This window comes from Oncorhynchus mykiss, chromosome 3, assembly GCF_057628025.1.
Source record: "Oncorhynchus mykiss isolate SJ-2025 chromosome 3, ASM5762802v1, whole genome shotgun sequence".
Classification (NCBI taxonomy): Eukaryota; Metazoa; Chordata; class Actinopteri; order Salmoniformes; family Salmonidae; genus Oncorhynchus; species Oncorhynchus mykiss.
The window spans coordinates 42942490-42957806 of NC_143024.1; the positions used below are offsets into that span (position 1 = coordinate 42942490).

At 44.8% G+C, this 15317-nt stretch overlaps 1 protein-coding gene and 1 long non-coding RNA gene across 2 annotated transcripts in view; one reads left to right on the forward strand and one right to left on the reverse strand.

Annotated features, from left to right (window-relative positions):
- LOC149984550 (uncharacterized) overlaps nt 1-15317 on the reverse strand; it is a 220238-nt gene that overhangs the window by 9338 nt on the left and 195583 nt on the right. The gene's annotated exons all lie outside the window — the stretch shown is intronic.
- LOC110518348 (zinc finger protein 236) overlaps nt 1-15317 on the forward strand; it is a 91763-nt gene that overhangs the window by 8030 nt on the left and 68416 nt on the right. The window contains exons 6-8 of the mRNA XM_036973839.2: nt 5786-5958; nt 13623-13745; nt 14202-14375. Coding sequence (XP_036829734.2) covers nt 5786-5958; nt 13623-13745; nt 14202-14375 — 470 coding nt within the window. The remainder of the gene's footprint in view (nt 1-5785; nt 5959-13622; nt 13746-14201; nt 14376-15317) is intronic.

The following is a 15317-nucleotide window of genomic DNA, read 5'->3' on the forward strand; positions in this document are numbered from 1 at the left end:
GTCCGAATATATAAACAGTGTAGTTATTCCCTCCGCAAGGCAATCAAACAAGCGAAATGTCAGTGTAGGGACAAAGTGGAGTAGCAGTTCAACGGCTCAGACACAAGATGTATGTGGCAGGTTCTACAGGAAATCACAGACTACAAAAAGAAAACCAGACACAATTCGGACACCAACGTCTCGCTTCCAGACAAACTAAACACCTTCTTTGCCCGCTTTCAGGATAATACAGCACCACCATCACAGCCCACTAACATGGACCGCCCACCCCCCCCTCCTTCTCTGTGGCCGACGTAATACATTTTAAACGTGTTAACCCTCACAGAGCTGTTGGCCCAGACGCCCAGACGGCCTTCTTGTACCCAAGAAGGCAAAGGTAACTGAACTGAATGACTACTGCCCCGTATCACTGACTTCTGTCATCATGAAGTGCTTTGAGAGACTAGTCAAGGATCATATCACCTCCACCTTACCTGCCACCCTAGACCCACATCAGTTTGCATACCGCCCCAACAGGTCCAAATATTGATGCAATCGCCTGCACACTGCCCTATCCCATCTGGGAAAGAGGAATACTTATGTAAGAATGCTGTTCATTGTCTAATGCCCAGCATTCAACACCATGGTACCCTCCAAGCTCATCATTAAGCTGGAGGCCCTGGGTCTCAACCCCGCCCTGTGCAATTGGGTCCTGGACATTCTGACGGGCCGCCCCCCAGGTGGTGAAGGTAGGAAACAACATCTCCACTTCGCTGACCCTCAACTCTGGGGCCCCACCCCACAAGGGTGCGTGCTCAACCCCCTCCTTTACTCCCTGTTCACCCATGACTGCGTGGCCATGCATGCCTCAAACTCAATCATCAAGTTTGCAGATGACACCACAGTAGGGGGCTTGATTACCAACATCAACAAGACAGCCTGCAGGGAGGAGGTGAGAGCACTCAGAGTGTGGTGTCTGGAAAACAACCTTTCACTCAACATCAACAACAAGGAGATGATTGTGGACTTCAGGAAACAGCAGAGGGAGCACCCCCTATCCACATCGAAGGGACAGTAGTGGAGGTGGAACGTTCAAGTTCCTCGGCTTACACATCAAACAAACTGAAATGGTCCACCCACACAGTCATGGGGCGATCACTGCCTGATCACAACCCCAAAACATCACTGCTCTAGAGGAGATCTGCATGGAGGAATGGGCCAAAATACCAGCAACAGTGTGTGAAAACCTTGTGAAGACTTACAGAAAACGTGTGACCTCTGTCATTGCCAACAAAGGGTATATAACAAAGTATTGAGATAAACTTTTGTTACTGACCAAATACTTATTTTCCACAATAATTTGCAAATACATTCATTAAAAATCCTACAATGTGATTTTCTGGATATTTTTTTCTCATTTTGTCTGTCATCGTTGAAGTGTACCTATGATGAAAATTACAGGCCTCTCTCAGTGGGAGAACTTGCACAATTGGTGGCTGACTAAATAGATTTTTGCTCCACTGTATCTTACATTACTCATCTCATATGTATAGACTGTACCTTATACCGTCTATTGCACCATCCCTATGCCCCTCATCCATATATTTATATGTACATATCCTTATTCCTCCCTTTAGATTTGTGTGTATTAGGTAGTTGTTGGGGAATTGTTAGATTTGATTTGAAATAAACGTAACATTTTCAAAAGTTGCCATTCCTCCTAATACACCTACTGATTTCCTTTCAGACATATCACCTGAGATAAGTGCACATTAAGCCCAGACTCCTCTGAGTTCATTCAGAGTTTCAGCTATCCTTCCTCACAGAGCCCCTCCGTGCCACTTCATCTTAATGTTAATTTGTGGGCTGGATGGATGACTAATGTTGTGCTGGAGATGGTTGGTCTGTGCTCTGAATCTCAAACAGCACATTAAGGGGATGTGCTGAGGGGAGCTATTGTGCTTCAAGCTCAGTCTGCAGGCTTCAGTTAGCTAACTGAAACTAAATCCGGTATCTTCATCTAAGTATCCACCTCTGCTCTGATTCTGCATCCTCATTGTCTAAAGCAAGACAGGTTAGTCCCTGTGGGCTTCTCAGCTTAGCTAAACTTAGATCTCCCTGAGCAGTCAGGCTTCAAGACGGGTTACTCAACCAAGACTGCTCTTCTCTGTGTCACGGAGACTCTCCGCACTGCCAAAGCTGACACTCTCTGCTCTGTTCTCATCCTCTTAGTTCACGGTGTCAAAGCCAGCAGATAGATCTATCAGATCCTCCTCTCCACCCTCTCAGGGCTGGGCGTCTCATGCTCTGTGCACTCTTTGTTTGCATCATGCCTTGCAGGCCGCTCTTACCAGGTGACATGGAGAGGATTTGTGGCATGCACCACATACTCTCATTACTGGTGTCCCACAGGGCTCGGTTCTAGGCCCTCTCCTCTTATCTCTGTACACCAAGTCACTCGGCTCCGTCATATCCTCACATAGTCTCTCCAATCATTGCTTTGCGAATGACACCACTTTTCTCCTTCACCACTCCTGACATCCAGTAGGTGACACACATCTCTGTGTGCCTGGCAGATATCTCAACTTGGATGTCGGTCCACCACCTCAAGCTCAACTTAGACAAGACGACACTGCTCTTCACACAGGAAGCGGCGCAGGTCCTAATCCAGGCACTCTCCTCTCCCGTCTGGACTACTTCAACTCGCTGTTGGTTGGCCTCCACTTGTGCCATCAAATCCCTACAACCTATCCAAAATGCTACAGACCGCCTGCCCCCACCTTCAGGCTATGCTCAAGCCCTACACCCCAACCTGAGCACTCCTTTCTGCCTCCTCAGATGTCTTGGCCCTCCCACTCTAAGCTGTTCTCTATCCTGTCACCCCAATGGTGGAACCAGCTTCACCCTGAAGCTAGGACAGCAGAGTCCCTGCCCATCCTTCAAAAATATCTGAAACCCTACCTCTTCAAACTGTATCTTAAATAGTCTTCATCTCGGTACTAAAATGTACATGTAAGCAATGGTTTTCCTATGGGATATAGACCCCTTTCTGTGTTTGCAAACATTGTCACATGAGGGTGACAAGTGCAAGTTGGTGGCAGAACAAGGGGTAGTTCTAATAGAACGGCATCAACAAAAAGCTTCTATTTACATGTTGCTTATGAGTGCATTTCACAGTACTTTTGGATTATAATTTGATTTTAAGGCTCGTATGAATGTCTTGCTTAACATTAATGTTTGTGTCATCGCAAATCAACTGCATTATAAACTCAGCAAAAAAAGAAACGTCCTCTCACTGTCAACTGCGTTTATTTTCAGCAAACTTAGCACGTGTAAATATTTGTGTGAACATTACAAGATTCAACAACTGAGACATAAACTGAACAAGTTCCACAGACCTGAATTAATAGAAATGGAATAATGTGTCCATGAACAAAGGGGGGGGGGTTCGAAATCAAAAGTAACAGTCAGTATCTGGTGTGGCCACCAACAACAAGTACTGCAGTGCATTGCCTCCTCATGGACTGCACCAGATTTGCCAGTTCTTGCTGTGAGATGTTACCCCACTCTTCCACCAAGGCACCTGCAAGTTCCCAGACATTTCTGGGGGGAATGACCCTAGCCCTCACCCTTCGATTCAATAGGTCCCAGACGTGCTCAATGGGATTGAGATCCGGGCTCTTTGCTGGCCATGGCAGAACACTGACATTCTTGTCTTGCAGGAAATCACACACAGAACAAGCAGAATGGCTGGTGGCATTGTCATGCTGGAGGGTCATGTCAGGATGAGCCTGCAGGAAGGGTACCACATGAGGGAGGAGAATGTCTTCCCTGTAACGCACAGTGTTGAGATTTCCTGCAATGACAACAAGCTCAGTCCGATGATGCTGTGACACACTGCCCCACCTCCAAATCGATCCCGCTCCAGAGTACAAGCCTCGGTATAACGGCCATTCCTTCGCCGATAAATGCGAATTCGATCATCACCCCTGGTGAGACAAAACTGCGACTCGTCAGTGAAGAGCACTTTATGCCAGTCCTGTCTGGTCCAGCGATGGTGGGTTTGTGCCCATAGGCGACTTTGTTGCCGGTGATGTCTGGTGAGGACCTGCCTTACAACAGGCTTACAAGTCCTCAGTCCAGCCTCTCTGTCTATTGCGGACAGTCTGAGAGCTAATGGGGGGATTGTGTGTTCCTGGTGTAACTCAGGCAGTTGTTGTTGCCATCCCATTCCTGTCCTGCAGGTGTGATGTTCGGATGTACTGATCCTGTCCAGGTGTTGTTACACGTGGTCTGCCATTGCGAAACGATCAGCTCTCCATACAGTCTCCCTGTAGTGCTGTCTTAGGCATCTCACAGTACGGACATTGCAATTTATTGCCCTGGCCACATCTGCAGTTCTCATGCCTCCTTGCAGCATGCCTAAGGCATGTTCACGCAGATGAGCAGGAATCCTGGATATCTTTCTTTTGGTGTTTTTCCAGAGTCAGTAGAAAGGCCTCTTTAGTGTCCTAAGTTCAACTTCAACCAGTAAAATGGCTCTTTGCTAGCTTTTGCTACAGGCTATATCAATGAGCGTTAGCATTCTAGCTAACAACTGCTGCATCCTAAATAAAACAATTTGCAAAGATCACAACCAAATATAATCTTAGCGACTGTTAAAGCAAGAAGTATTTTGTTTAGAGGTAATGAAAACGTAAATCTAGGCTATGTTCAATGGGCACAGATGGCGATGGATTTCTTACTGCCGCGCGCATCTGTGCTTGACGTCAGTGTGTCGTGTGCTGGGAATGGGTCTATTTAGTGGTGTGTTCTCCCTCTTCTTCTCTCTCCTTTCCCTTTGTACCCCCCAGGTGTATTGAGTATCGTGTGTTACACCTCACCAACGAGGTATACTTAAGCAATACAGCCCGATGAGGTGTGGTATATGGCTACAGCTAAGGGCTGTTCTTAAGCACGACTCAACGTGGAGTGCCTGGACACAGCCCTTAGCCGTGGTTTATTGGCCATATATCACAAACCCCTGAGGTGCCTTATTGCTTTTATAAACTGGTTACCAATGTAATTAGGAGCAGTAAAACGTAATGTTTTGTCATACCCGTGGTATACGGTCCATCAGAATTCAGGGCTCAAACCACCGAGTTTATAATGAGTGGGATTGTTGAGTACTCGTTTCTGATTGGCTTGAATGGCATTCTAGAGCGTGCATTATTTCCCTTATTTCCCTATAATGCACAGTATAATTGCATGGTATAATTCAATGGCAATGTAGTTCATTCTTACATTTTCTTTTTTTTTTTTTAGCTGCTTTTGAAAGACAAAGTCAAAAGGAAAATATCAATGGCATTGTTGAGTTCGATTTTCATAATAGCAAGCTAGGATATCAGGAGAATAATGCAACTCCGCGGAAGGTTCGTTCCACTCCGATAACGTGTTGTGGAGCACGCATTCCAGGTCATGCGTTATTTTCCAGAGAACTCACAGAGAACTCACAGCTCGAGCATTACAACAAAATCTATGGGCAAAAACACGTTAGCTGGCTAGTTGAGATTGAAATGTCTTATAAATAGCTCTCTGAAGTATGCAATGACTGACATGACAACAGGGAAACTGATGATGCAATACCCAATTTCGAAATTGCACCTTGTGCGTTCTACTATTACAACGTTCAAAAGTAAGTTGAACACCTGACTGAGTTCCTTTAATAATTCTGCCGACCCACAATTTGGGAACCACTGATCTATACCACCCAGGTGTATTGAGTTGTGTCCTCTCTCCCTCCTATTCTCTCTCCTCTCCCACCCAGGCGAACGGCCGTACAAGTGCAGCCACTGTAGCAAGGCCTTCAACCAGAAAGTGGTGCTGCAGACCCATATGGTGAGGCACACGGGAGAGAAGCCCCACCTCTGCACCTTTTGCCCCGCTTCCTTCTCGCAGAAGGGCAACCTGCACTCGCACGTCCAGAGAGTGCACTCTGAGGTAAACAACCAACTAACTACATCACCTGGCACATCTCTGTTGCCCTTGTCTTTAATCAGTAGGCTGGGTGGAATTATCATTGGCAAATAACTTTCACCTGTCTGATCCTCAAAGTTGTCCATAAAGTGTCTACAAGGTAACGTGTGTGTCTGTGTGTGTGTGTATATACAGTACCATTCAAAACTTTGGACACACCGACTCATTTTAGGGTTATACATTGTAGAATAATAGTGAAGACATCAAAACTATGAAATAACACATATGAAATCATGTAGTAACCAAATTTGAGATTCTTCAAAATAGCCACCCTTTTCCTCGATGACAGCTTTGCACACTCTTGGCATTCTCTCAACCAGCTTCATGAGGAATATTTTTCCAACAGTCAACTGAGTTGAGGTCGGGTAATTGTGGATGCCAGGTCATCTGATGCAGCACTCCATCACTCGCATTGGTCAGATAGCCCTTACACAGTCTTGAGGTGTGTTTTGGGTCATTGTCCTGTTGAAAAACAAATGGTAGTCCCACTAAGCGTAAACAAAATGGGATGGCGTATCGCTGCAGAATGCTGTGGTAGCCATGCTAGTCAAGTGTGCTTTGAATTCAAAATAAATCACTGACATTGTCACCAGCAAAGCACCATCACACCTCCATACTTCATGGTGGGAACCACACATACAGAGATAATCCGTTAACCTACTCTGCGTCTCATAAAGACACGGTGGTTGGAACCAAAAATCAAAATTTTATACTCATCAGACCAAAGGACAGATTTCCTTCGGTCTAATGTCCGTTGCCCGTGTTTCTTGGTCCAAGCAAGTATCTTCTTATTGGTGTCCTTTCGTAGTGGTTTCTTCGCAGCAATTCGACCATGAACGACTGATTCACGCAGTCTCCTCTGAACAGTTGATGTTGAGATGTGTCTGTTACTTGAACTCTGTGAAGCATTTATTTGGGCTGCAATCTGAGGTGCAGTTAACTCTGCTGAACTTATCCTTTGCAGCAGACTCTGGGTCTTCCTTTCCTGTGGCGGTCCTCATGAGAGCCAGTTTCATCATAGCACTTGATGGTTTTTGCGACCTCACTTTCAAAGTTCTTTACATTTTCCAGATTGACTGACCTTCATGTCTTAATGGAATGATGGACTGTCATTTCTCTTTGCTTATTTGAGCTGTTCTTGCCATAAAATCGACTTGGTCTTTTATCAAATAGGGCTATCTTCTGTATACCACCCCTACCATGGCTCAAATGCATTAAGAAGGAAAGAAATTCCAGAAATTAACTTTTAACAGGCACTCCTGTTAATTGAAATGCATTCCAGGTGAGTGTGTAAAGATGTCATCAAGGCAAATGTGGCTTCTTTGAAGAATCTGAAGTATATTTTGATTTGTTTAACACTTTTTTTCAGTTAATACATGATTCCATATGTGTTATTTCATAGTTGTGATGTCTTCGTTATTATTCTACAATGTAGAAAATAGTACAAATAAAGAAAAACCCTTGCATGAGTAGGTGTTTCCAAAATTTTGACTGGTACTGTATATTTTAGCGATTTACATTTACTTTTGATACTTAAGTGCATTTAAAACCAAATACTTTTAGACTTCTACTCAAGTAGTATTTTACTGGGTGACTTTTACTTGAGTAATTTTCTATTAAGGTACCTTTTACTCAAGTATGACAATTGGGTACTTTTTCCACCACTGATCTTTATCATGGGTGTTCATAATTTCGGGCCCCACCGTCTAGGGTAGAGTCTAAAATGCTGACCACACCACTCGCGTTGCGTACGCGAGCATTGCAAAATAAATGTACGCATATGTGTTATTCAATCATTGCACCCACACTAGTCACGTGCGCGAACGAGCGTCTGCTTTGCCAAGCGCTAAAATAGAAGTCAGTTCTATTTGTGACGCTGAACGCGGTGCAAGTCCTGCCTCTCCCATCTCCTCAATGATTTATAGAACGTGCCATCTATTCATTGATTATACCCACGTGGGTGATTAAAAGATGAACTGAGGTCGGTCGTCGTGGTAATACTATGAAAGTTAGATGTCAATCGCAATATAGAGTCCAAAGAAGAAAAGCCTGGAAGGAGGAGAGATGACTAGAAACAATTCGGTTGACTGTTTTATGTGTGGATTAATTGTCGGAATAGCGGACCTTTTGTATTTCAGGTAAACTAACAACTCAACATTTATATTTCAGGACAAATTAGCTAGCAACAGCAAGCTAGCTAAATATGACAAATTAGCTAGCAACTGCAAGCTAGTTAAATATGACAAATTAGCTAGCAACTGCAAGCTAGCTAGCTAAATTGCCATAAATTTGTAATGCTTTTTGACCTGTCCCTAAATTAATATAATTGGTTCAGAGTTTGTTTTGATATTTCAACCTGCGTGTCGTGATCGCGTTTGGTGTGGGGGGGACAAAATATATTTGCGCGCGTCCTGTCTGGGCATGGTGTAAGGGTCTCTGGACAGGCCCCCCTGTCTCACTCTCTCTTTCTCACTTACTCCCACACACGGTCACCCTCCTCCCGGCTCAATTGCTTCAATAGAGAAAGACTCTGTCTCTCACGTAAAAAAAATGTCAGTCTCTTAGACAGAGAATGAGCTTAAATTACTGTTAATTGTCCTCGTCACCTATGTGCCTATGTCATTCGAAAATGTATCTTATGAGTCGTCTAGCTGAACGCAAGACCTGGCTGTTTCTCTATTATATGCCAGCCAGGTCATTTTAGGCTCCCTCAATATCCTGTAATGTCCATAGAAGAGCATGACTCCTCCGTCGGTTGCAGGCCCATAAAAAATGAAGGCGACTAATGGAGAGGAAGAGAGAGCGAGGATAGCTCCCAGCTCCTGTAGCCTCGATGGAGAGGCAGCTCTGTGGGGTCATGAATAGGTAATGGCACATGAAGAGATGACTCCGTCAGGGATGCAGGGCAGGGCACACAGATCGATGGATGGATCCAGACTAATGCTGCAATAGTTCATGATCTGCTGTCGCATTTTACCACTCAGAACAGAAGGCTTACATTCTATTACACTGTCTGCAACGGAGCTTGTTCATTTAAAAAATGCCTCTTCATGCATTCTGATCACAGACAAAATCATGGTAGGAAATGGATTTTATGTGAAGGTGGGTCTTGTGTCTTCTGACCTTTGACCCCCCCCCCCCCCCGCCCTTTTGTCTTTAATCAGTTAGATATACGGAAATAATATTGGACATTCTTATGAAACAGAAGCTTCTATTACTGATGTAGCAATATTGCACACATCTAATGTGATTTTTTTCTTTTTTTCACATATTTGACAGTCCATGTGGAAAATAATGATCCTAAATGAAAAGCAGTCTCTGGGTTATTCAGTATGACGATGGCAGTCGAGGAGTTGGTGTTTTATAGGCAGCCGTTTTTGAGTGACTGGCTGTATGCTCTTCTGGATCTGAGTGCTACTTTCATCGAATTTGTGTCCAGTAGTCATCATTACTTACATCGATGCAAATGAGGACATGCAAATGTGAGGCTTCGTAGTTTTTTATTGAGGGGCTAACTCAATCAGATAGCCTTTCAATTTTCCTCACAACAAATACATGTGATCGTTTTATCAACTGACCATTTTTAAACGAATGATTCTAAAGATTCTAAAGAGCGCCTGTAGCGTGTTGTTGTCCGTCAGTGCTAATTGGCAATGATGCGGTGAGTTGATTTGAATCTGCCCCGAAAGCCCCAAATCATATTTATTAAACTTTTTTTTTGAATAATGCATGTGATTCTCACGAGTGTCCTTCAACCTACTCTGGCAGTCAGGACCTCGGCTTTATGAACGGGCTTTATGAATATATTAAAGTCGGATGGGAGTGGGAATGCATTTCATAAGCAGCATCTGGAGTATGGACAGGGAAGTGGGATTGTTTTTAGATTATCTCAAGGTTTTTGCATGAAATTGTTCTCTATCCTACTAATCGCTGCCTTATATTAGATTGCCCATTAAAATAATCAGAAGATGGATATTTGTAATATCTGTCTTGGCTGAAGATAAAATATGTATAATGTATACACTGATTGTGCAAAACATTAGGAACACCTGCTCTTTCCATGGCATAGACTGACCAGGTGAACCTAGGTGAAAGCTATGATCCCTTATGGTCAGTTAAATCCACTTCAGTCATTGTAGATGAAGGGGAGGAGACGAGTTAAAGAAGGATTTTTAAGTCTTGAGACATGGATTGTGTATGTTAGCCATTCAGAGGTTGAATGGGCAGGACAAAAGATTTCGGTGTCATTTTGAACTGGGTATGGTAATAGGTGCCAGGCGCACCGGTTTGAGTGTCAAACCCAGCAGCATTCCAGTTCTTTTCACACTCAACAGTTTCCTGTGTGTATCAAGAACCCACCCAAAGGAAATCCAGCCAACTTGACACAACTGTGGGAAGCATTGGATTCAACATGGGCCAGCATCCCTGTGAAACGCTTTCGACACCTTATAGAGTCCATGCCCCAACAAATTGTGGCTGTTCTGAGGGCAAAAGGGGTGCAACTCAATGTTAGGAAGGTGTTGCTAATGTTTTGTACACTCAGTGTACATCTTCTGTTCACCTGATTTAGAATTCCTCACAATCAAATGTAGACCGCATTATCTACCAAGAGAATTCTCTTCGATTATAATCACAGCCGTATATATCCCCCCCCAAGCAGACACATCGATGGCTCTGAACGAACTTTATTTAACTCTCTGCAAACTGGAAACAATTTATCCGGAGGCTGCATTCATTGTAGCTGGGGATTTTAACAAGGCTAATCTGAAAACAAGACTCCCCAAATTTTATCAGCATATCGATTGCGCAACCAGGGGAGGAAAGACCTTGGACCATTGTTACTCTAACTTCCGCGACGCATATAAGGCCCTGCCCCGCCCCCCTTTCGGAAAAGCTGACCACGACTCCATTTTGTTGATCCCTGCCTACAGACAGAAACTAAAACAAGAGGCTCCCACGCTGAGGTCTGTCCAACGCTGGTCCGACCAAGCTGACTCCACACTCCAAGACTGCTTCCATCACGTGGACTGGGAGATGTTTCGTATTGCGTCAGATAACAACATTGACGAATACGCTGATTCGGTGTGCGAGTTCATTAGAACGTGCGTTGAAGATGTCGTTCCCATAGCAACGATTAAAACATTCCCTAACCAGAAACCGTGGATTGATGGCAGCATTCGTGTGAAACTGAAAGCGCGAACCACTGCTTTTAATCAGGGCAAGGTGTCTGGTAACATGACCGAATACAAACAGTGCAGCTATTCCCTCCGCAAGGCTATCAAACAAGCTAAGCGCCAGTACAGAGACAAAGTAGAATCTCAATTCAACGGCTCAGACACAAGAGGCATGTGGCAGGGTCTACAGTCAATCACGGACTACAGGAAGAAATCCAGCCCAGTCACGGACCAGGATGTCTTGCTCCCAGGCAGACTAAATAACTTTTTTGCCCGCTTTGAGGACAATATAGTGCCACTGACACGGCCTGCAACGAAAACATGCGGTCTCTCCTTCGCTGCAGCCGAGGTGAGTAAGACATTTAAACGTGTTAACCCTCGCAAGGCTGCAGGCCCAGATGGCATCCCCAGCCGCGCCCTCAGAGCATGCGCAGACCAGCTGGCCGGTGTGTTTACGGACATATTCAATCAATCCCTATACCAGTCTGCTGTTCCCACATGCTTCAAGAGGGCCACCATTGTTCCTGTTCCCAAGAAAGCTAAGGTAACTGAGCTAAATGACTACCGCCCCGTAGCACTCACATCCGTCATCATGAAGTGCTTTGAGAGACTAGTCAAGGACCATATCACCTCCACCCTACCTGACACCCTAGACCCACTCCAATTTGCTTACCGCCCAAATAGGTCCACAGACGATGCAATCTCAACCACACTGCACACTGCCCTAACCCATCTGGACAAGAGGAATACCTATGTGAGAATGCTGTTCATCGACTACAGCTCGGCATTCAACACCATAGTACCCTCCAAGCTCGTCATCAAGCTCGAGACCCTGGGTCTCGACCCCGCCCTGTGCAACTGGGTACTGGACTTCCTGACGGGCCGCCCCCAGGTGGTGAGGGTAGGCAACAACATCTCCTCCCCGCTGATCCTCAACACTGGGGCCCCACAAGGGTGCGTTCTGAGCCCTCTCCTGTACTCCCTGTTCACCCACGACTGCGTGGCCACGCACGCCTCCAACTCAATCATCAAGTTTGCGGACGACACAACAGTGGTAGGCTTGATTACCAACAACGATGAGACGGCCTACAGGGAGGAGGTGAGGGCCCTCGGAGTGTGGTGTCAGGAAAATAACCTCACACTCAACGTCAACAAAACTAAGGAGATGATTGTGGACTTCAGGAAACAGCAGAGGGAACACCCCCCTATCCACATCGATGGAACAGTAGTGGAGAGGGTAGCAAGTTTTAAGTTCCTCGGCATACACATCACAGAAAAACTGAATTGGTCCACTCACACAGACAGCATCGTGAAGAAGGCGCAGCAGCGCCTCTTCAACCTCAGGAGGCTGAAGAAATTCGGCTTGTCACCAAAAGCACTCACAAACTTCTACAGATGCACAATCGAGAGCATCCTGGCGGGCTGTATCACCGCCTGGTATGGCAACTGCACCGCCCTCAACCGTAAGGCTCTCCAGAGGGTAGTGAGGTCTGCACAACGCATCACCGGGGGCAAACTACCTGCCCTCCAGGACACCTACACCACCCGATGTCACAGGAAGGCCATAAAGATCATCAAGGACATCAACCACCCGAGCCACTGCCTGTTCACCCCGCTATCATCCAGAAGGCGAGGTCAGTACAGGTGCATCAAAGCTGGGACCGAGAGACTGAAAAACAGCTTCTATCTCAAGGCCATCAGACTGTTAAACAGCCACCACTAACACTGAGTGGCTGCTGCCAACACACTGACACTGACTCAACTCCAGCCACTTTAATAATGGGAATTGATGGGAAATGATGTAAATATATCACTAGCCACTTTAAACAATGCTACCTTATATAAATGTTACTTACCCTACATTATTCATCTCATATGCATACGTATATACTGTACTCTATATCATCGACGGTATCCTTATGTAATACATGTATCACTAGCCACTTTATACTATACTATGCCACTTTGTTTACATACTCATCACATTTGTACATACTGTACCCGATACCATCTACTGTATCTTGCCTATGCTGCTCTGTACCATCACTCATTCATATATCCTTATGTACATATTCTTTATCCCCTTACACTGTGTACAAGACAGTAGTTTTGGAATTGTTAGTTAGATTACTTGTTATTACTGCATTGTCGGAACTAGAAGCACAAGCATTTCGCTACACTCGCATTAACATCTGCTAACCATGTGTATGTGACAAATAAAATTTGATGATTTGATTTGATTTAGTTGGTATTAAATTAGAATGACATGGCATTAGGTAGTTTATTTTCACCTAATGTAAAATAATTTATTTTTAATATAAAAATGGACGAAGAATGTAGCTTTCTGCTAATTCCCAACAAAAGCATTTAGGCCTTTAACAGCTCATTTAATATAAAGTAATAATCACAGTTGTGTGTATACTGACTTTGTTTCCTGTATATTTGTCTCTTCAGCTTACGGGAGTACCACTGTTCCCATGCATGGACTGTAGCTGTGTGTTCAAAAAGCTGGGCAGTCTCAACGCCCACATCAGCAAGATGCACATCTTGCTCATAGAGGAATCGGCCAACACACAGGTGAGTGAGTGCATGCAGATGATGTGAACTTCTGGAAGTTTCTCCTGATTCGGTTTCTGACCTCTGCATTCAGTTTGTTGCCTCACGCTGCAGCTAGCTTGATGCTGAAGGATCAGACACACCCACACTGGAACCTCCCTGTAGCTCTACCACTACATGCAGATTCTTATGTGATTATTTCAGAGGGGGCTCAATATAAAGAAGCCTCTCGTTTTCATAATATGTCATTGTGTTTTTGTAAGTAAATGGAACCTTGAAAATCAGGTGTTCAGGTTCACTAGTAATTAGGTGAACTAGGCTTCCATAAAAGATGTTCGCTCATCAATGATGCACTGCAAAAAACGAAAGATAGAAAATGCTCTACACTGCTCAGATCAACTAACCTCTTCCATTCTCAGTATTCCCTTTTCTCCTCTCATTCTCTCCACCTTCACACCCTCCCTCGCTGTTCCGTAGGAGGTGGAGGAGTCGGGTCAGGGCGTGGCGGGGTCAGAGGGCAGCGAGGTGGTGACTGACGTGATCCAGCAGCTTCTAGAGCTGTCAGAGCAGGTGACAGGGGAGGGGAACCAGTCACAGCCCCAAGAACAGACCATCACCATGGAGACGGCCATCAACCAGGACATCCTACAGGTGGGAATCATAACACACTCAGGAATGCACGCATACATGTACATACACACGTATGCGCATAAGTGTACATGCACGCACAGACACACGAACGCACACACTCATGGATACATGTGTATACACACACACACACACACACACACACACACACACACACACACACACACACACACACACACACCTGCCCTGCTATACTTGTGAGGACTTTTTGGGGACCAATTCAAAGTCCTATTTTCCCTAAACCTTACCCTAACCTTAACCCTAATTGTAACCCTAACCTTAACCCCTAAGTCTAAAATAGCCTTTTTTACAAGGGAGGACCGGCAAACTTCTGGTACCAATTTCTAGAAAACAATAGGCTATATTGATTTAAGCTGGTGTTGAGAACAACGTGGCAGAGGTGGGCGGCAGCGGAGTGAGGAGACGGGGAAACAGCCATTGGGCCTAGAAAAAGCTCAGAGAGAGGAACACTCACCTTAAAAACCTCTCTGGGATGTGGGGGACGGTAGCTTCCCACCTCGCCAACAGCCAGTGAAAGTGCAGGGCGCCAAATTCAAAACAACAAAAATCTCATAATTAAAATTCCTTAAGCATACAAGTATTTTACACCATTTTAAAGATAAAATTCTCGTTAATCCAGCCACAGTGTCTGATTTCAAAAATGCTTTACAGCGAAAGCACCACAAACAATTGTTAGCTCACCACCAACTCACAGAAAAACACAGCCATTTTTCCAGCCAAAGAGAGGAGTCACAAAAAGCACAAATATAGATAAAATTAATCACTAACCTTTGATCTTCATCAGATGACACTCATAGGACTTCATGTTACACAATACATGTATGTTTTGTTCGATAAAGTGCATATTTATATAAAAAAATCTCATTTTACATTGGCGCGTTACGTTCAGTAGTTCTAAAACATGCGGTGATTGTGCAGAGAGCC